Below are 23,850 nucleotides of genomic sequence, written 5' to 3'. Positions count from 1 at the left end.
ACTCTGCATATATGGTAAACATTTTAAAAAATAACAAAAACACTTTTTTGTCTCTCTATAAGAGCATTTTACAGTGTATAAAGGGATTCTGATTCTTGTACCAATTAAGCAAACTGTTTTTCTGTATAAAGTAGGCTTTATATTAAAGAAAGAAAGAAAGAAAGAAAGAAAGAAAGAAAGAAAGAAAGAAAGAAAGAAAGAAAGAAAGAAAAAAGAAAAGAAAGCCTATTTCCACCAAGACAGCTAGAAGGAATTAACAAGTGAAACACCTAATGCTAAAAACCTGAGGGAAAAAAATGTGAACAATTCTGAAATGAAGCTTTTTTTGAAAGGTTGATATAAACATTCCAAAAAGGAATTTGTTTTCGAGTGTGAACTACCTGACTTCATTTCAATCATATATCACTTTTATCTGATTTAAATAATTTAGAAAAAAAATAAGCATCATCTTAACTGAACTACTTTCTGTATCAGATTCTCTTTCTGACTCACACCCCCCAGTACAAACCATTCAATACTCTTATAGTGAGCATCCCCTCTGGTCCCTGTCTATTTTCTGAATCTTAAGCTTTTTTTTACTCCTCCTTTTTCTCCCCTCCCAAACTCCCCATATATCCCAAGAGAAAATCCCTATTAAAAAATCATAATTTAAATACATTGTGACAATGTTACATTTGATTTAAAGTGGTAATAAATTATAAATTGCCAAATAATATAATCCACAATGTAAATCCCTGGTACAAAAAGAATCCATCTTACCCTGAATATAATAAAGCAGTCCAGTGATTTCAAATTACTTATGAAATAAAGGCAAAAATAAGGTGTAAAACACTATTTATAAAAGTCAAGTAAGAAACCAGTTACCATAAATCTTTTTACAAAGATAAATGTAATGTGCCTTTCCATTTCTAAAAATTTTGGGGGAGGTTTATAACTAGTGGTTTCAAAAATGACTTTAAGGAAACCAGAGATTGAATTACATATTATTTGTAATATATGACATATTAAATATATGTGACAATAATACTGCAATGGTGAGAAACTTAATCTTTGGACTTGCTACTTTTCGGCAAGTAAATTTTTTTCAAAGTCTTTGCTATAACTGATTAATTTTTAAATGTTAGTTCTCAAAAACTTTGCTACTAGAGATACTATGTTAACTAAGGAGATACTGGAAGTCTCAAATAGTAACAATATGCCTACAAAATAAAACAAGATTGTTCTTGCATCTTTTGTTATTATAACAAATGCACTTTAAAATAGACAACATTGCTATGCCTGTAAATTAAAAATACCCAAACCCTTAAAAAGGGGGTGGAACAGGAAAGAAAAATTGAAAATTCTTTTTTAAAAATAAATCTGAAGTCCTTGCATTTCTTAAGAACTTGACTTGTTAAATCACGGTTTATCTTCTTTTGGACCAAGCTGTGTCTTCCACCATTCATCCATGGGATATGATGTCAATTCTCCATTCTGTAGGTTTCAGTGTGAATTTTCTTGAATGTTTGCAAAGCTGGTACTGGACTTGAGACGTTTGGCTAAATAAATCAAAAGTATTATATTTTAACTTAAATTTAATTCTCTAAACATGATTATTCATTATTTTATGTAAACTATAGTATTCATCTATTAATTCTATGTTTGAATCTGAATAGATTCAATCTTATAAGAATTAAAACTAAATCTATTTTTTTCTACCAACCTCAAAAGATATAACTTTGCTAGAAGCTGCACATGATTTTGTTAGAAGCAGTACCAAATAAAACAGACATAATTTATATCAGCCTGAACAATAGTCTTAAATATGTAATAAAAATGAAAGTACTTTAAAAATGGAAGTGCTGTAAAGTATAACAATAAAATTATATATTTGAAAGTCTAATCTAGAAATCCAAATCTAAATTTCTCTTAAAAGAATTCAGTGAGGGCTTCCCTGGTGGCGCAGTGGTTGAGAATCTGCCTGCCAATGCAGGGGACACAAGTTCGAGCCCTGGCCTGGGAAGATCCCACATGCCGCGGAGCAACTAGGCCCGTGAGCCACAGCTACTGAGCCTGCGCGTCTGGAGCCTGTGCTCCGCAACAGGAGAGGCCGCGATAGTGAGAGGCCCGCGCACCGCGATGAAGAGTGGCCCCCGCTTGCCGCAACTAGAGAAAGCCCTCGCACAGAGACGAAGACCCAACACAGCCAAAAATAAAAATAAATTAATTAATTAATTTAAAAAAAAAAAAAAAAAAAAGAATTCAGTGAAAGAACTCTGTAATGTTTAAAAAAAAACACATTCAAATGGCTTACAAAGAAAAGTGAGTTGGATATTACACACATGTGCACAAACATATATGGCAGCTAATAAAATATGTACAATCAGTTTTGATCATGATGCTAATGGGACTGAGTCATTAGAGTTAATAAGAAAATCATGGCTATTTGGCTTGATAATATGTTTTGTTCTTTAGTTAAACATGAATGTTTCTCATGTTCCAGAAATTAAAAACAACCATGCCATAGTGAAAGTATCTTACATTGGATAACTAGGAATCTCTCTACTTCAGAGGTTCTCAACACTAGAATAGAGGTTATGATTTAGAAGGTCTGCAATGGGATTCAGGCATTTAATTTTTGTTTTTGTGTTTTGAAAGCTCTGCAGACAATTCTGGTATGTGGCCAAGGATGAGAACCACTGTTCTAGTTTCTGTCAGGGTCTCCCCTGACAACTCTTAAGTGGAAGATGACAACATGGCTTCCTGGACCAGTGTATTGCTTCAGCCTAAACTGAAAGTCTACTTCTTAAGCCTTCAGTGGATTTGGGAAGCAAACTAAATCAAAAGGGTTTTTTTTTTTAATGTTGTTTAAAATTATTAAAAGTAATCTAGTTTCTATTTACCAAATTCATTAAACTAACCAGGTAGCAATACCAGTGAGTACATATAACTACAACTTCCTTGCTTCCTTATTCTCTATCTGATAAATCCCTACATCCTCCAAAATTCTACTCCAGGGATCTTCTAATGGGGAATTCCAACACCCCAAATGCAGAGTTCGTCTTCTATCCCTCTGTGGTCCAACCACACTGTATGCACTTCTACTACATTTGTTGTAATGATTGGATTACGGTCGGTATGTTCTTTGAGGGCATCTATTGTGCTTTGTTCCTTTTTAAATCCCTAATTCCTACCATAGGACTTGATGAATGGAAGCATATAAAATGGTAGCATAAAGAAAAGTAAATTAAAATTTCCATGAGGTATCAGCACAAGAACTATTTGCTTACACTAGCATTTCCTTAAGTTCATCATTTAATTCATAAACAATGCTTCTATGAAACATTAATAGGTATTATGCAAAGGTCCTATTGTCAAGTTTGGGGGATGTAATCTCAGAGGCCTTAATTTATATTCAGGTACATTACGAAGCTCATGAAAAGGAATTTCACAGGACTAGTATTTTAAGGAACACACTCTAGGAGTTGCTAACATTAAGTACAATGTTCTTTTATTCAACAAATATTTTTGAGTATCTACTATGGGCCAGGTACTTTCTAGATGCTGGTGATATAGTGGTGAGCAACATAAACAAAATCCTTTTTCTGATGGAACTTACAGTTGAGTCAGGGTAGACAAACAAATGAGGTAGAAAATAAGTGGAAAAGTTAATTTAAATAGCCTAAATAGTGATTAAATGCTATTAAAGAAAGATGATACAGAAGAATTTTAAAAAGGGTGTATTCTTAGGTTGGGGGGGTCATAAAAGTTCTCTTTGTGTAAGTAACCTTTGACCTAAGTCCTGGATGACAAGGAGCCAGTCAAGGAAAGCAGAGAGGGAAAAATACAAGAACCTCGGAAAGAGGGCAGTGTGAATGAGCTTGGTGTTTGAGAGGAGCAGAAAGAAGGCCAGACTGCCTACATACAGCATCATGAGAAAGGAGAGGGGTAGACACAGGAGTTTAGGAAGGCAGATGGGGACCAGGTCACATGCAGCTTGGAAAGCAGACCTTGGAATAAGTCTGTATTTTATTCTAGGTGCGATGGGTACACGGGAAGGGCTTCAAATGGGAGAGGAGCACGTGGTAAAATTTATGTTTAAAAATTTACTCTAGCCACTATACCGACAATGGATTGTAGTGGGTCAAGAAGTAGAAGTAGGGATACCAGTTAAGGGACCTCTGCCTTAGTGCTGGTAAGAGACGGTGATGGCCTGGGCTAAGGTATTACCAATGGGGATAGAGAAAAGATAATTTAAGATATCTTTTTGGAAATAGAGCTGGCAGTACTCGCTGATGAATTGAAAAGGGGTAGGGGAGGGAATAAGGGAATGGGGAAAGAAAAGAAAAGAAAAAGAGTTAAGATATTGAAAGATATTAAAAGAAATTAAACGACTACAAGATTTGTGGCTTATACAAGCAAATGGATGGTAATGACTTTTATTGTGAAAACAATCAAACAAACAAAAACACTGATCAGAAGTACTATATATCTTCTGTAGAGTTAAATAGATTTGCAAAGCAAATAAGACGCTAAACTTTAAAAGTACACCAAGCCCTGAAAAATATAGTTTCTCAACGGTGAGATCCCTGCAATGTTTTGTTATTACTCTAAAGAAGCACTTTTAGGCCCGAGTTATTACATATTTACAGAATGCTGGCAATCTTCAAAATACTTTACTAAATACACTCATGATAAAGACTCTCTCCTCTAGTAGCTAGCTTTTTGAGGTGACATTACAAATTCAATGTAAACTGATCTACAAGCAATCTGTTTTTTTTTTTAAGTTAGATATATTAGAAGTGAAGTTAGATAAATCATGAAGAAATGCCAGAAAGAAATTTACAGGGGAAAGAATTTTTATATCATAGGTTCCTAGACTAGGAATAATATTTGAGAGAAAAAAAGCCTGACTTATTTTTCTCCAGAAAACATTCTTTTAAAAAAACTAAAATTACTAAGGGATAAGCCCATACTTTCATTCTGATAATAAACAAGAAACCTACGAGATTTGGAGGTCACTTTTCTTTGGCTAGCTGGGACCTTCTAGTTAGTGTTTTTTTCTGCTCTGCCCTATTTGATGGGGAGAAAGGAAAGGAATGAACACATACTGAGCACATGCTATGTGTCAAGTAACTTTCTTGCAACTACAATTCCAATTTGTTCATAAACAAATTGTCTGTGTGTAAGCTACAGTTTCTCCCTGCCTGCTACTTGTTTGGTGGTTCTGTCATGGGTGGTTCTGCCAATGGGCCTAAGACCTCTCTACTATTTATCTCCCTATTATGGCTATTTCAGGTCTGCAAAGCCTTTGTTGCTATTCCTTTGTTGTTGTCAACCTTATTCCAGGGAATCTAGCTTTCTCAATTAAAGCTTCTGAAAGATACTGTATGTTAAAGTTTGATTATAAAGTCACTTAACTTACACATCTCTTCTGTTAGTAAGCACAGTTGTAAAATTTGAAGAAGAGAGCTGTTTTAGGCTAATATAGTTTGAGTTCTCAGAGTATATATTATTTCTAAAACAGGCTTAGATTTTTTTAAAATACAGGTTTTTAATCTAAATCAATGAACAACCATAAAAAGAAACTTACGTAGAATGAGTTTGCGTTTCTTTTGCTCTGAGTGAAGAAAACTACTAAGGTAGAAGACAACAGGTAGAAAGAGAATGAACACAGCAACAGCAATTACAGGCACTGTGTCACTGCAAGGGACTGAACAGTTGAAAGTTCGACTCCAAAGTTTTCGAGTAATATTCATCTGAAACAATAACAAATAATGTTACTCTATTTTATATTTAATTTGTCTTCAATTTCATACAATTATTTTGTCAATAACAAGAACCCCAAATTTAGACTAAATACACATCCCTAAAAAATCTATTAATAGTTGAGGACAATTTCTTCTGTCAGGGAAATAAGTTGGTTCACGATTCGTCATTGTATAAATTTATATCCATACAGAAATTTCATATTGTAAATTCAATACTGTCCAAAGAATGTCAGCTTTTCACAGACTTCAAACACAGAACTTGTATCAATAGAAATATACTGTGCTTCATTCATTAAAAAAGATTTAAAAGGGTAACTATGTGAGGTGATGAATGTCAATAATTAGACTGTGGGAATCCTTTTGCAATATGTATGTATATCAAATCATCATACTGTACACTTTAAATATATTACAATTTTATTTGTCAAGTACATCTCAACAAAACTGGGGGGGAGGGGAAGTCTCACAAAAACAAACAAACAAAATATTTTCTTTCATATGTTACCTATGTAATCTCACTGAGCTTGTTGCAATATTTTTAGAATGGAGATAAAAATATCAACTTTATAGGGCTTCTCTTCAAGAGATGATATCTATGACATGCTTAATAGCTTATCTAAGATACTATGAAAGATTCATACTCATGGCAAGTAATTTTTTAAGTACATACTATCTAATGAGTCATGGAAACTTTATTAGACAATATTAATATCTTATTTAGCCCCTAGATACACTTAGGGGCTGCAGTATCTCACTTTCACTGAGCTCATGATTTCTGTCAAACAGGTTAAATGATGTAAGGAAACTATCAAATTTAGTGTTTACAACTGTTCTTGCCTGGATTTTGTTTAATTGAGATATGGTTTACAAATGGTGCACTGTATGTCTGTTGTAATTTTTGTTTATTGCAAAGATGGATGTTCTAAAATAGGTTGGTCATGTTGATTTGCTGTGTAATCCAACTTGTGTCATAGACCCAATATTCATTTTTCTTCTTTATTTAAAAAAAAATAGACTATTATTCTTTAAAAAGATGTTTATTATTTATTGGGAACCTACTAGAAGCCAGGTACTACTCTAAACATTAGTAACAGAGCAGTAACAAACAAAAATCCCCATGGTGTATCCATTTTAAGTGCTTTTTACCATTCTATATATTACAGATCCACTCAGATCACTCTGAGCTGCTATAATTCACACTCATCATTCTCAAACATTAAGTTTACCAATTTTGACCACAAGTTCTCTGCTTTTTGCCAATAAATTTTCAGTTTCCTCTAACGCCTCAATAGTCAGGCATCGTATTCCCATATAAAGGCATGATTGCCATCTAGTGGTGCCCCATGTAAAGGCAGGCTATTCAACTGAGGAAAAAGTTTCTGTTGACTATTCATTCAATCAATACATGTTACTAAGGGCCCACTATTTGCTAGGCGCTGTTCTAGATACTGAACAGTGAACTAAAAGGCCATGACGTCCTTGTTCTCATATGGTTTATATTTTAGTAAGGGGAGAAAGACTACAAATAAGTAAACAAAACTTTTCAGATGGTAACAGATATAAAGAAATAAACAAAGCAACGGGATAGGAAGTAACTGAGGAATGGCTTCAGAAACATATTGTAGCAAAACCTAGAGACTTCTTGAATTAGCAACAAGTGCACAAGAAACTGAAATGAAAACATTTAACAACACCCACACCTCTGAAAATGACACACATTATCAAACTTAAAAAACAAAATGTATAAATGGAGCATAATCTATAAAAATAGTAAATCACTATGTTGTATACCTGAAACGAATATAATATTGTAAATCAACTATACTTAATAAAAAGAAGTCAAATATACCAAATTATCAACTTACTTATGAAGTACCTGATTAATTTCCATTTTAGTTTGACACATCAGGATATTCTAAAACTTTACTACTTAGCAACTAGTTATTTCTGGTTGAAGATACCATATGCAAATTCCAATAATAATACTGAAGGCATATTCAACAACACTGCAAACCACGTGTTGTATCAGAAGCAAGGTACTTACTGCATCTTCCACGTCAATGCATAAGTGTGTTCCAGATTCAGCCTTATTTTCAAGTTCATTCATTTTTTGCATTTCACAGTACAGACTACTCAGAGTTTTGTATGCTTCACGACAGTTTTTGCATACTTCCGAATAATTTCTTAACTGAAGAAGACTGTGTGCGCTCCCCTAAAATGTCAAAGGCACATATAATACACACAATAAACATTACATTTTTAAAACTTATTTGCCCTCCTGGAGGAAATAATAGAGTATGTTAAAGTGCTGAGCTGTGATGTGGGGCAGGTTGCTAAACCACTCTGAGCCTCTGTTTTATCTATAAAATAGGGATACCCTTACCTGTATTACAGGTCCCAAGGAATAGAGACTGGTATGTAGCACACAGCAAAATATTTGGCACTTTCTAGTTGCCCCTGCATTTTGAAAACCACTGCACTAGCCACTGTTAACTGAGGGCAACACTAGCTCATATACCAAATTATTGATGCCTAAATACCAAAAATTTACTAAGTTATCTTGTCATTTATACATCTGCCCTTATCTATCCTACACTCACCAAATAAAGTATCCCCTTGCCTGTGCTGACTTGAACCCTGAAGTCTGCCTTATTGAGACAGAGAAGACTTTATAATGAGTTACGAAAAGGCACCCAAACTACATCCCTCCCCCAGCCCTCTTACCCCAAGGCTTTTAAGGCTTTTAATCCAGCCCTTTCAAGTCAACAAAAAGGGACTAACACCAATGAATCGTATAACCTAAAATATAACCTCAGGTACTGGATATAAGACATTATGTTAGTGAATCTCAATGTTTTCCACTTCTGGGACTGACACTTGTATTTCAAGAACAAGTTTGCTAAACAGTCAATTCACACTTTTGTTTTCTATTCCCTTTATTCTTTACCTTATAGCCTGGAGAAATAATATTAACTGACTATCAGAATGAAAGAGAAAAGGAAAAATTAAAGGAATTAAGCTGATGTAGCCCCTACAACATTACCCTTACTATCTACTTGACAGAGAAACTCAGACTCTCTTTAGTTCTGCCACAAGAAATAGCCCATTGCCTGTTTTTCACAGAACAAGTGTACATTCAGCTAAATGTGTTTGATCAAAAATGGAGCACAGTACCTTGATGGGGGAGTATAATTTAGTCATTTATATTAAAACTTAAAATGTACATATCGTTTGACGTTGCAATTTCACTTCTAGGAATCTACCAGACAGATAAAGATACAAATACCTGCAAAAGACTGTCCATATTTGTGATAGTAAAATACTGAACCAAACAAAAATCTCCATCGATACAGGGACTGACTGACTAAATGGTGGCATAGTCAAACAACAAAAAGCCCTGCAACGTTTAAAGCAAATGAGGAAGTAGGATTCTGGGAAAATGATGACATCAGCATGTGCCATTCCTGATTTCTTTTCTGAAGAGACTCAAGAACAGAAGAGTAAACCCAGGCCCTTGATAGCACTGTTAATTATAGAAGCATGACATGCACATTTCATCACAGGAAGGTTGTATGACAGCTGTCACACCACTCCCAGAGAAACTAGCCGGAACCACAGTCTCTTGTGACCCTCTATCCCCTGCAACCACCTACTGTCCTCTGGAGAAGTGAGGGGCTGGAATAATAGCCCCACCCTGCCTGCGGGACCACCCACAAAAAGCAGTCTCCACAGTCACCCAGACAGTCCAGGTTCCCAGGGAAGCCACCTGCAAACACATACTACATAAGGTGGAGCTGGTCTGGAACCTAAACCCACATCTCTGCCTCATCACTGAGCCAGAAGGCACTGCCACAGCCAATACCATTAATTTCACTGCTACCACCTATCTCTTTAGCTGGTTCCCCTTCCCTTTCAAACACACACTCACACACTCACACACTCACACACACACACAACCTATAAAACATTGGCATTGCCCAGAACTCAGTCCTTGGGGCCTCTTCATCATCTCTATCTACACTCACTCACATCCAAGTCTCCAGGTTTGATACCATCTGTACCTGATGACTCTCAAATCTACAGCTCCAGCTCATACCTCTCCCTTGATAATAAACTAACTAATTAGTTAATTAATTTTTTAAAACCATTCAATTCAAGGAAATAGAAAAATGACAAAACCAAAAGAATACAGGAGGAATTAATAAATGCAAAAGCATAACTTAACACATTAAGAAAAAGAAAACAGAAACTGATAAATAAAGCCAAAGGTGGGTTTTCAAAAAGATCAATAAATATAAATGTATCTTCAACAAGCCTAAAGAAAATTCAAGGGAAAAAAGGACTCACAAGTACAGCATTTGGAAATAGAAAGGAAATGTAGCTATATATATTATAGAAATTTTAAGGAGTAACCAATTACTAAATGCAATGCATTATCCTGGAATGAATCCTGAAACAGAAAAGGACATTAGTAGGAAAACTGGTGAAATCAGAATGAAGTCTGGCATTTAGTTAATAGTTACATACCAATGTTCATTTCGTATTTTTGACTAATGTACCTTGGTAACATAAGGTGAACATTAGGGGAAACTAGGTCAGGGATATACAGGAATTCTCTGTATTACCTTTGCAACTTTTCTGTCAGTCTAAAATTATTCCAAAAAAAAAAAACCATTTAAAAATAGGTAGTTAAAATCTGTAGTGCGGGAAGAAAAGATATCATTCATAAGGGCACCAAACACTGTGTAATACCTTGAAATAAACTTAAGAAATGTGTAAACCTATATGAAATTTAAATAAGTAAGTAAAATTGTGCTAGAGAACATTAAAAAATAAAGAATAATGGTGGTTGCCAGGGGTTAGAGAAGGAGGAAATGGGGAGTTATTACTTAATGTGTACTGAGTTTCAGTTTGAGAAGATGAAACATTCTGGAGATGGATGGTGGTAGAGTTGTACAACAATGTGAGTGTACTTAATGTCACTGAACTGTACACTTAAAAACTGCAATGTGGTAAATTTTATATTCTATTTTACTGCAATAAGAAATAGTGAATATATACTGTACTCCTAGATAGGAAAGCTTAATATCATAACAGGTCAATTTTTCCCAAATGATGACTCTAAAATGTAATGCAATTCTAATAAAATATCAAAATGATTGATTATTTTGAACTTGGTTCTAAAATTCATTTCATGGATTTATTTAGTAAATCATGTTTTGAAAGTCAAGAAGCCATCAGGAAAAAAAGGTTGGTGCTAAGCCTCACATCTTACACCAAAATAAATTTCAAACAGATAAATGATGTTTAAATATATAAAACAAAACCATGAAAGTCCTAAAACAATCACAGGAGAAATTTTAAAAATAATCTCAAAGTGGGAAAAGGCCTTCTAGTGTGACACAAAATCCACAAGCCATTAAATTAATTTTGGTAAATCTAACAACATAAAAATTAAAATGTTCTTCATATCAAAAAGAGAAGTATGATAAAAAGACAAACAACAAATGAGGAAAAAATATTTGCAACTAACATCCCAGGAAAAATGCTAATTTCCCTAAAGTACATTCATCAGAACTAGTGTCTTTGGTCTCTAAAACCAAAGAGTTCCTAGTCAAATAGGCTTGGTAAATGCTGTATACAAAGTTACCATTTGAAGTTCTATATAATGTACATTAGTCCACTAAAGTTCTGCAGTCCTGTATTAAAGCATTTCTTACCCTTATTAAGAATACTAAACCTTTTTTATGGGCTATCTATTAAAATCTTGCAGAACATATTTTGGGAAATGTTCATCTAATAGTTTTTATTATACTCAGGGAAATTCATATTCTATGTTATCACATTTATTAAAGAGAAAGTCATACATACCTATATCCTAAATATATTTCTATCTATTTGTGGGGATTACCTACTTGTTAAAAAGCAAGTTTCAAAACTAGGATTTTACCAGAATTCCAGTTTCACCCCTCACCACTACCAGGAACATTCCAGTACTAACATTCAAGGGTCAGAGGTGGAGAAAACAAAACCCAATAAGGTAGGTTTCTTAAAGGCTACCTTTTATATTATAATTCAAAACTCAAAGTTACCTTATTAAACAGCACCTTTTAAAGTAGGTAGAATATATTTAAGCAAACATTGAGGCAAAGAATAAGCTTTTTATAGACAGAATCATACAATTGTAAAATACATTATTGCATAAACAAAGTCAAGAAAAATTATTGTCAGATAGAACAATGCTGTGTTTTAATTAAACAATCACATGTCTCAGTTAATATGTTCATACTCATTAACTCATTGGATCCTGACTACAAAATACTGGAAGGTAGGCAGGGTAGATCTTACTATTCCCATCTTACAAATTAAAAAACTGAAGTTTTGATGATTTGCCTAAGGGCTAGTAATAGAAGAATTTAGCAGAAATCCAGGTCTACCTCTACACTGTGTATGTAGATAAATATCAACAATTAATGCTATAAAAATTGGAATTATTTATTATTCACTTGGACAAGGCAGCATTTTAATTTCAAGTGTCATATATAAAATACCTGAAGGTTATTCTCAAAGCAGGTCAAGGTGTGATTAAACAGATTCAGGAAGTATACTGTGCTATTTGATAATTCTTCACTTTTGTTCGTTAAACAATCTGTCAAGAAACCAAAAACTATATTAATATATCTCAAGCAACAATTACATATAGTCATTTATCTCTCAAGCTGTTATCTTCTGTTTCAAACTATCGTAATCCTTTATTCAAACAAGCATGAAGTGTTCCACGTTAAGAGAATTTTCCAAATACATGAAGCTTAACCTTTTTAGTTTCCAAAAGATTTTTTTTACATCATAACCATTTTAATGAAAATATTAAAATAGTCACATACTTTTCTCTCTTTGTAAAAACCATATACCAAGTAAAATTGAAATTGATTTTTGATGGTGCAAAGTCTTAATCATGAATATCAGTTATCAAATGCTGCCTTAATAGGAGTACTCTTAGTGCTGTTTAGGCATAAGACTATTTATCCTGCATTAATTTTAGCTAAATTCATATGCTGTTTGATTGTTTTCTGTGTTAAATTTAGTAGTTCTGGGTCTCTTCCATCTTCACTAGTGGGTCAGTTATTGCATCTAAGATGTTAATCTTTTAAAATCTGCTCTTTCTAATCTGTTGTGAGTTGGGAGACCAGAGAAACAAGCTGGCGAGAATTTTGCATAAAATACTGATAAAGGGACTTCAAGTAAAACCTGGAAATAAATACACTTGTTTTATGTCTTTCTAAAAATCTTACATAAATGATATTCCTCTGCAACTTGCTACTCTCACTTAGCATTAGCTCAAGTTCATTCCTGTGAATTGTTTTCTATGTATGAACATAGCACAATTTTTTAATCTATTCTCCCTTCTTGGATGAACTTATTCTTTATCCTCAGTTTGCTTTTACCTCTCCCTGTGCTCTCAGCTTACCCTCTGGGATCTAGGTTCAAGTGCCTGGCATCATATCCTGGAACTCATGGTCAACCATTTCAATCTCACTTTCCTAGAATCCTTGTCCTTTTTACATTCCACATACTCACAAATATTTAAAACCTTCATTAACTTTCTCTACTCCCAACTGTGGTTGTAGAACACTATTATAGAAAATTCTAAAGTTATAATGAGGGGACTCAATTCAAACTAGTTTCAGGGCCACAAAACAATCCTTGTAGATGCCCTACCAATTACTCCACAAGGGATGTTCAAATACTTTCTATTCTCTAGTACTCAACCATACTCTTGTTCTTCTTAAATTTAACTGAGAGCTGTATATTATACACACGCAGGGCCATCTATTATAATCTTTCAGCTGGGAGTGGAGAGACAGGATAGAAGGCTGTTGCAATTATCCAGGAGAAAGGTGGCAATGCAAACAGAAAGAAATCAATGGATAAGAGATACACTGAATAGGTAGTGAAGAGTACCAGAATATGCCAACTCAAAATATGCCTCTTTGGCATATGGATTATTCTGAGCTAAAGGCCTTTAAGGACTTCCCTGGTGGTGCAGTGGTTAAGGATCTGCCTGCCAATGCAGGGGACATGGGTTCGAGCCCTGGTTGGGAAAGATCCCACATGCTGCGGAGCAACTAAGCCCATGCGCCACAGCTACTGAGTCTGCGCTCTAGAGCCCATTAGCCACAACTACTGAGCCCGTGTGCTACAACTACCGAAGCCTGCGCGCCTAGAGCCTGTTCTCCACAACAAGAGAAGCCACTGCAGGGAGAAGCCTGCGCACCACAAAGAAGAGTAGCCCCCGCTCACCACAAATGGAGAAAGCCCGCGCACAGCAACAAAGACCCAACGCAACCAAAAATAAATAAATTTAAAAAAAATAAAGGCCTTTAAGAACCTACAGATTCAGGAAAAACTCTAAAAACAGGGCACAAGTTTTTATTTTGTAGATAAAATTTACACTTGTAAAGGAAATTTCCATTTGTAAAGATGTCCCTCTCTCTCAAGAAAAAGAAAAGGGAGGACTCTTAACAACTAACTCTTACCAATGGAGATGGTTCTAACTTACTAAACAAACCTTACTAACAAACCTTACTAAACAATCCTGTTTACCATACTTCTCCTGGTCACTTTCCCATAACTTGCCTCCTTCAACCAGAAGACCAAAACCCTTTCTCCTCTGATTATCCTAAGATGGTATATAAACCCAAATTCTAACCATCCCTTTGGGTTACTGATCATTGGGTGCTCCCGTGTGTACATGTGCAATGCACTTGTTAATAAACTTCTGTTTGTTTTCTCTTGTTTCTCCATCTTTGGCCAGTCTAATTAGAGAGTCCAGCCAGAGAACCTAAAATGGATAGAGGAAAAAGATTTTTTCCCTCCCTTAGAGTAGACATTAGGGTATATAACACACTATATGATGCATGCACTATTATAAACAACAATCACTACAATGAAAGCTAATGTTAACTGAGTAGTTGCTATGTTCCAAGCGCCATTCTTGTACTTTAAACACATTTATTCAATTCTTACAACAATCCTATGAGGCAAGAATTATGATCTCCATTTTCTAAATAAGGAACAGAAGCAGAGAGGAATTAAGAAGTTACCCAAGGTCATAAAACTGGTAAGTAAAAACCTGGAATTTCTACTCAGTCTGATTCCTGAGCCTGCACTTTCAAACACTACAAATATAAAATATCTACACTCTAAACAATTAAAGTTCAATACTGGGAATCAATAAATACATGCCACTGCTCCTCCCTCCACCACCCATAGATTTCTTACACCATGCAGGGATTCAGGCAGTCGCTACCAACTGATCAGTGCTGGCAACTGAGATGAAGCCTAAAACTGGTAAACAGGGCAGCAACTAGCACATTAAGACTCCTTTGTGCAAACTGGAAAAAGACATTCCCTCCAGGTAGATTATTTACAAAAGAGTGCTCCTACCTCCAGAAGCTGAGCTGGAATCCAGCCCCACTCACCCCCTTACGTGGGCCCCTAGTGTAGGACTTGGCCTGCACCTGGCATACCTGGGGCCCTGCTGATGAACCTATTCCAAGAGTCTTTCCCTCTCTGAACTCACACACTGTACATTCTCTGCAGCTTTATCTTCTCCAGCATGTAAGTCCTGTTCTGACTGTTCACCTTATCATTTAAAAATCTGAGGGATCACTTCACAAATTAGGAGACAACTAGAGAAATAAAGTGATATACTGAGGATCATACATCAAGTTAGTAAGGCATTGAAATACAAAATATACTTTCCAGGCTCTTGATTAAGTATTATCTTAATTATACCATTTTCCCTTTGCTATTTAAAAATGTTACTCTCTCTGTTGGCTTTCAAAAAGTTCACACACTAAATTCTTAAAAAAAAAAATAACATAAGTCTCTCTTAATCCTGGTTTAATATCATCACAAAGTAGCCTTGAATCTTTTTACACGAGGTAGAGTATACATAAATAAAAACAAACAGTTACAAATATGCATAATATTATATTGTGCTAATGAGACTGAAGAAGTTTTCAGTTTCTGTAGTTGATATTTTGGAGGGAAGTAGAGGGAATACAATTTCATCCACAACAACTGTACATCTGTGTATAATGAGCCACGTCATGGCAACTGACATGCACAATATGGGGGTGTGTGTGTCCCTGTATTGTCTTACAAAAGCAGTATAAAGCATGAATATGAGTGATTCATACTTCTATACAAAGTATGTAACTGAAATAATTTCTTTATAAAAAAGTAATTTATAGAATAATGAAAAATAAACAGAAAGAAGTAATTTATAAAGAAGCTTCTCTGAACAACAAAGAACTTAATCTCTTTTATTTTACTAACAGCCATTCCTTTTCACTTGAAATAATTTGAAAATTAAACTCAAAGCTAATATAGACTGGCCATCTTATTACTGCATTAATGCAGTACCATCAAAATTTTTTCAATGATCATTAGACAGTGATATTATAAAGCACAAAGAAGTTCACTTATAAAATGAGATTTTAAATGTCTTCATTATTAAAAAGCCCTGACTTTCTGATTTAAAACAAAGGAACTCCAGTAAAATTCCTCTTTTATCCTTTTGTAGGAATTGGGAGCATAAGGTTATAAGCAGTGAGAAGCTATATATTTTAGAAATTAGTAAGTTAAGAAATATTAGTAGTAATAAAGCTTCCTATAAGCACTAAGTGAAGTGGTCATTATGAATTTTCCTCATCTCAGATAATCAATGCAGCCTCATCAAGGACAGATTAGCATAGCTTCTTTCTCAGTGAGGGCTCAAGCATCAGCTCAAGAGGCATTCTTAAAGGTGTTAAGGATTCAAGTTAAGACCTTACATAGAAACCTACTAAATATCATAACAGGAATTATGTATGCATCTTTAGGTAAAGTATTTGGCATCTATTAGGAGTTTGTATAAGGATCTCTGCTGTTTTTCAAAACTAGTTTTACAGAGAACAACAGAGACAATTACCAATTTCTGAAAAATAGGGCAAGCTTCAGAAAACATAGTATTAAACTATGGGAACTTTGTACCTAAACAACATAATTAAGTTTAATAAGTATGAAAACTAGGACATTTTAAGTTATAAGATATAAATAAGTGAGTCCAATGCTTAGTATGTTACCATTTAGATAAAATATGGGAAAGATGGGTTCTGATTAATTGATCTTCTGGTTAACTATTAAGTTTTATTACTGATTTTTAAAGAATCAAGACATAAAAAGTGAAGGGTGGCAGAACATTTGCCATAAGGATTATTCTGAGCTGATGGCACTTGGAAAATAGCCAAGGCAGAGAGAAGCTTTCTGTGAATTCCCCTTATCTGCTTGAAGACAGAGCTTCCAAAAGAAACTCAGTTGTCATAAATCCCTTCTCCAGGAGTTTCATCAACCAGGGAAGATTTTCTCCTATCAGAGGAAAGGAGACCAATCAAACAGAATGGAGAGTCCAGAAATAAATTCCTGCATATACAGTCAACTATGAGCTGAACTCCTAGAAATAGAGAGCAGAATGGTGATTGCCAAAGGCTGGGGGCGGGTGGGAGAAATGGGGAGATGTTGGTCAAAGGGCACAAACCTCCAGCTGTAAGATAAGTTCTGGGGATCAAATGTACAGTATGGTGATTTTAGTTAGCAATACTGTATTCTATACTTGAAAGTTGCTAAAAGAATAAATCTTAAATGACCTCACCACACACACACACAAAATGGTAATTATGTGACATGACGGAGGTGTTACCTAACACTATGGTGGTAATCATTCTGCAATATATAAGTGTATCAAATCAACACACTGTACACCTTAAACTTAAACAATGTTATATGTCAATTATATCTCAATAAAGTTGAAAAAAGAAAAAAATCAAAAACAAAGTACCAAAACACTTTACCATAAAGCAATTCATGGTCTCATCAAATCTGGTCACTCTACTAATTATTCACCTGTCATATGCATAAGATAACCAAGAAGCATCTCAATAACCAGGCTATCCCTATGTCAACAATACACTTCTTTTTTTTTTCTTTTAAACTTTTTTCTTTCAAACACAGACTTTTTTTTAATTTATTTTTTTACACAGCAGGTTCTTATTAGTTATCCATTTTATACACATTAGTGTATATATGTCAATCCCAATCTCCCAATTCATCACACCACCACCCCCTGCCCCGCCACTTTCCCCCCCGTGGTGCCCATACATTTGTTCTCTGCATCTGTGTCTCTATTTCTGCCCTGCAAACCCGTTCATCTGTACCATTTTTCTAGGTTCCACATATATGCGTTAACAATACACTTCTGATAACAGCTTTAAAATTGTGAAGAGGAGAAATCCTTGATATATTTTCTTTACTTCTCAACAGTCACTCTCCACAAAATTAATTTCCATGTTATTTGTAATATGAATTGGAAGAGTTGTGTACACTCCTTTTGAGTTTCAATCAGTTTCCAAAAATTTATTTCTAACGAAGACTAATATCATTCAAAGACACGGATATTCTAAAGATAAAATAGATGGTAGTGGTAACGGAGGGCACTCTCTCTCTTTTTTTATATTGGAGTATACTTGATTAACAATGTTGTATTAGGATGGCACTCTCTTTCATTGAGTGTCTAGACTTCCTTTCATCAAGTAATAATGGCAAAGACTAGGTGCCAACCCACAGCTAGATCAAGTAGAAAGGTGATTTTTTTGGCAGTGTATTAATTTTATAAGTATTCTTTTAAACAATATTTTAGCTTTTATATTTTTACATGTTTATATTTTTAATAATATTATTTAAAAAAATTTTAATAGCCCCTTAAATTAACTTTAAAAGATTTTTATATAATTATAGTTTTGCATTTTCTAGCACAGAGGATGAAAAAGGAATAGTCATTTTATATCAAAAGATATATTCTTACAAAATGGATCACATATTGGTTTAAGTCTCAATTAAAAACAAATTTTTTAAACACCTCAGTAGTTTTTGTTCTTCCTTTGTAATTTTTTTCCTTCCCATTTTATCTTTTAGGTGCCAGACTGAATAGACTCCAGATTATTTACCATTGAAGAGTTCTATTGTTGGCATCACTTATCAGCTCCGTATTTGCAAATTTAATAACTAGATCACCACAAAAAGTTAACTGAGACAAAAGGGTTCATAGCTTGTATTTAACAGTTTTACATAAGTTCTGAGAAAATTGACCAGTCTTTTTTTTTATGTTTATTTTTTTTATTTTTTATTTTTTTAACATCTTTCTTGGAGTATAATTGCCAAAAATATGGAACGCTTCACGAATTTGCGTGTCATCCTTGTGCAGGGGCCATGCTAATCTTCTCTGTATCGTTCCAATTTTAGTATATGTGCTGCTGAAGCAAGCACAACCAGTCTTTTTTTATGTTTAAATAAAAAAGCAAATAATCTAGATTTGGGGGGGAATATTTATACTGTGTTTTCATGCATATACGGTAGGGGTGGAAACATAATTTTCCCTCTACCCTTGTAAATTCTCAGCTGGGTCCCCTGTAACAACAGACAGATCAATAGGAGAAAAACAAACAGAAGTTTGTTGACTTGTATATCTCGCATATACACAGAAGATACAAAGGGAAATTGAGTAACTCAAAGGGGTGGCTTAGAAGTCAGACTTGAACATCATCTTCAGGTAAAAACAAAGAAAGATGGGTGTGGGGGAGGTCAGTTATGGGGAAATGACCAGGAAAAGTGAGGTAAACAAGCATAAGGTCATGCAGATTATGTCCCTGCCTTCTCCATTTACAAGATTCTCTAGTGATTTAAACAAGGCTTGTCAACTTAGCCCTTTTTTTTTTTAATTAATTAATTTATTTATTTTTGGCTGTGTTGGGTCTTCGTTTCTGTGCGAGGGCTTTCTCTAGTTGCGGCAAGTGGGGGCCACTCTTCATCGCGGTGCGCAGGCCTCTCTCTGTCACGGCCTCTCCCGTTGCGGAGCACAGGCTCCAGACGCGCAGGCTCAGTAGTTGTGGCTCACGGGCCTAGTTGCTCCGCGGCATATGGGATCTTCCCAGACCAGGGCTCGAACCCGTGTGCCCTGCATTGGCAGGCAGATTCTCAACCACTGCGCCACCAGGGAAGCCCTCTCTAGTGATTTAAAGTCATCCTTTTCTTCCTGGTACAGAGAGGGAGACACCCTTACAAGTGGAGATTTCCTTAATAAATATAAATTTCTCATACAAAATGGTTATTTCTACTCGGTTTTCAGAGCTTCTCCTGTGTCTGCTGTTTCTCAAAATAATCAGCTCAAAATAATCCTTACGCCAACGAGGCGTATTTTGGAATGGCACATTTTGGTCTCCAACAATACAAAATGACAACATCCTAGGCAAACTTCTGATCAGGCACAAATTCATTTAAAATTATAGTGTGATATGATTGCTTTCTTCCATTTTATTAAAAGAGTAAATATCTTTTGTATTCATTCTTTTACCTATTTCTAAAGGCCAAAGATTTAAAAAAATCAATGACTGGATAGGTAACAAATGGATTATCTCTTAAGTAAAAGGAAAAGAGAAGCCTTTAGCATCATTTATTAAGAAAATAAAAAAGTGAGGATCCCATGAAATCAGTGGTTTAACAGATCTGGTTGCTAGAGATGCGACTGTCTGAGAACCTGATGCCTGATTCCTGATCATTGCTGAACATTAACATTAGAAAATGTGCAACCTTATTACAAACTTTTTTTTCACATTATCTAGTTTTAATTTTATGTAGTACTGATAGGTCTTTAGAAAAAAAAGAGTATTTTACATTTATATTTTTAGTAAAAGACTAGGTTTTCCATAATATCAAACATGTATATAGCATAGATATTAAACTTTGCAGGGCTAAAGTGTAGGGCTAATATTTCTTAAAATGGAGACTGTGCAATGAATTTGTCAAATAGCACTTTAAAACCAAATTAGGCCTTAATTCATGAACACTGTCTATTCAGATGAACAATCTTAAAGCCTTCTGATTTTAGTTCTAGGCTCTTGATCTGCAGTCCATTTACACTTTCTGAGCCCTCATTCTACCTCACAGGGCTTATTGTGAAGTTCAAATGAACCAAGGGCCATGCCATTGAGAAATATTATTTAATTTAATTGCTGACTTGTTATTCACCTTCTTTAGCTCATTTTTTCCTTCCTTCAAATTTCTTTTCTCACTGTTTTGTAACAGAAGACTACGTTAAGAATGCTTTATTAAATTTTGGTAAAAATTGCAAAGTTTTTTGAACAATTCTTAAAATTTTTCAGAAAATGTTCATGTTATCTTTATTACAGAGATTTGCAGAGAACATAATTAGAAGTGTTTCCAGGTAATTCGGTAAAGATTATTCATTTCTAGGTAAGGTGATTATTTTATTATTTTTTTTAAAGATTTTTTTTGATGTGGACCATTTTTTTTAAAGTCTTTATTGAATTTGTTACAATATTGTTTCTGTTTTATGTTTTGGTTTTTTCGCCTCGAGGCATGTGGAATCTTAGCTCCCCAACCAGGGATCGAATCCACATCCCCTGCATCAGAAGGCAAAGTCTTAACCACTGGACCACCGGGGAAGTCCTAGATGATTACTTTAGAATGAATACCCAAGGGAAAACAGCTGAGGAGCACAAATTTATAAAACTATTTTATTTCCATATAAAATACAGAATATACATTATGATAAATTTTAAAATGTGAATGAAACAATGAATGGAAGATAACTTTTTTAAAATGCATAATCTGGAAAAAGAAAATAGCCAATCTCTCTGATTACATCTAACATATGAATAATCATGGCAGATTTGGACAGTCTGTCAAGTTTTAAAAATTTTTATGTATTTTTGAATAGGTATTAAATGCTATGGTATACAATCCAAAGGGTACAAATGTAAGCAGAATGAAAACTCAGTCTTCCTGTCTTTCCTGCCCAATCAGCTATCTAATTCTCCAAAAGATGTCATATTTCTCTGCACCTTGCTTGGCCATATATTTTGGCCAAATTAATTTTAATTAGGAAGTAAACATTTCATTTTACTTCAAAAGAAGTTCAATCAAGGAATATTTTGAAGATAGGATGCCTCACAGAAAAACAAAGGTAACCCTAAGAATTTATTCTAAAGAGTTTTATACCTACCATACTGAGTAAATATGCAGCAAAATGTTTTCTTTCCTTTTTATTTTTTTTTTAAATAGCTGGAGAAGAAAGCTATTTTAAATTAGTAAATTCATTACAAAATACCTTTTAAAGAAAAGATGCTTTACCTCTCAAGTATGTAAATTAAGTAACATCAGTCGAAAGAAGTGAATCCCAACACATTCCCCACTTATTCTAATTAACTGATTTTAAATGATTTGCAATTAACATATTTTTTCCTATATCAATGGATTTTTCTGAAGGGCTTAAGAATACTTAAAAACAGCTCTTCCGTATAAGTTAAGCAAACTCTGTTCAATCATATTTATACTAAAAAGTTTTACTCCAAAAAAGTAAAGATTTGCTTTAAAAAAAAGTTAGCTGTCAGCCAAGCCTCTGTTCAAATTACCAGAAAATTTGAATTAATAGAGACAAAATTAAAAGAGTTAATATTCAATATGCATGGTATACTACAAAGGAAAAGAAACTTAGCAGGGAGTCTTTTTCCCATTTACAGTTTTCCTTCATATGAACTAAACAAAAAGACAAAGTCCTTAGAAAAGTTAAGCTCCTTAATGACTTACAGGTACACAGATTTTTAATTCACTCTATCCTTTCTATTTCCACAGCCCACGCCCTACTTCATGTTTTCTTTGCTTCTTGCCTAAACCATTGTAAGAATTTCCTCACTGGTCTCTCTCTTCCAATGGGGTTCCACAAAAAAAAAAAAAAAAAAAAAGGGTCTTTGTAGTTTAAAAAAAAAAAGCTCAGAAAGTGCTAGGTTAAATGATGTTTAAAAAATTTTTTTAACCTATAGTCCTTCTCACTGCCTTTAATATTCTATGTGTATTGTAAATTCCCAAGACACTATAGTATATAACCATTTCTTAATACTATGCTGGTGTTCTAAGCGGTATGAAAAATGTTGGCATAAGTGATAAACTACTATATAGGTCAAGGTCCTACCTTCCCTTTCCAAGTTTACCTCCCACTGTGCTTCCAGTATCCTGTAACGTCTACTACTCTTTTATACCTCTGTGCCTCTGTTCACGATGCCTCCCTATCTGTACTGTCCTTCCTCTCATCTCTACTTATTGAAATCATGCCCAGCCATAAAAGTGTAGGATCAAAAGGTACTTCCTCCAGGAAGTATTTCAAATTCTCTCCAATCTGATTTATTTTCAGCTTCCCCAAGACTCTATAAATTTATTATAGCAGTTATTTGTCTGCTTTAGGTTACATTGTAACTATAACTTTCTTCCTCAAAAATTATAAGGCATAGGGCTTCCCTGGTGGCGCAGTGGTTAGGAATCTGCCTGCCAATGCAGGGGACACGGGTTCGAGCCCTTGTCTGGGAAGATCCCACATGCCGCGGAGCGACTAGGCCCGTGAGCCACAATTGCTGAGCCTGCGTGTCTGGAGCCTGTGCTCCACAACAAGAGAAGCCGCGATAGTGAGAGGCCCGCGCACCGCGATGAAGAGTGGCCCCCGCTTGCCGCAACTAGAGAAAGCCCTCGTACAGAAACAAAGACCCAACACAGCCATAAATAAATAAATAAATAAAATTTAAAAAAAAATTATAAGGCATAGAAAATAAGAATTTCCTAGTACATAGTTGGTATTCAAAACACTTATGAATTGAAATAGTGATTTTAATTTTTCCAAAGAATGCTTGAAAATAGATCTCATTTCATTATACAAATACATACAAGCCTGCAAAACTGGTAGAACAGACGGTATCACCTCCCCCTACCACCAGATGACAGATTATTATGAACATCATAATTACTATTATATTAAGCAGCTAACATTCCTTGAACATTAACTATATGCCAGATACTAAGCTAAGTGCTTTACATAGTTTATTTTATTTATTCCTCAAAACAATCATATAAAGTAGGTTCCATTATTACCACCAATTTACAGATGAGGAAACTGAAGCTCCAAGAGGTAAAATTACATGCCCAAGGTCTGACA

General features: G+C 34.6%; 1 protein-coding gene and 1 non-coding gene across 2 annotated transcripts in view; both read right to left on the bottom strand.

The window, feature by feature from the left end:
- Positions 1-208: 208 nt before the first annotated feature.
- The window catches only part of OSTM1 (osteoclastogenesis associated transmembrane protein 1), a 36,952-nt gene continuing 13,310 nt past the window's right edge, over positions 209-23,850 (bottom strand). Inside the window, exons 3-6 of the mRNA XM_068550949.1 lie at positions 12,302-12,399; positions 7,795-7,962; positions 5,573-5,738; positions 209-1,538 (exon numbers count right to left, since the gene is read on the bottom strand). Coding sequence (XP_068407050.1) covers positions 1,483-1,538; positions 5,573-5,738; positions 7,795-7,962; positions 12,302-12,399 — 488 coding nt within the window. The 3' untranslated portion in view covers positions 209-1,482. The remainder of the gene's footprint in view (positions 1,539-5,572; positions 5,739-7,794; positions 7,963-12,301; positions 12,400-23,850) is intronic.
- LOC137769732 (U6 spliceosomal RNA) lies at positions 19,012-19,118 on the bottom strand. Its single transcript, XR_011075049.1, has one exon. It is a non-coding gene; the product is annotated as a U6 spliceosomal RNA (small nuclear RNA).

The sequence above is a fragment of the Eschrichtius robustus genome, chromosome 9 (assembly GCF_028021215.1).
Source record: "Eschrichtius robustus isolate mEscRob2 chromosome 9, mEscRob2.pri, whole genome shotgun sequence".
Lineage (NCBI taxonomy): Eukaryota > Metazoa > Chordata > Mammalia > Artiodactyla > Eschrichtiidae > Eschrichtius > Eschrichtius robustus.
This window is presented reverse-complemented; position numbering and strand designations above follow the sequence as displayed.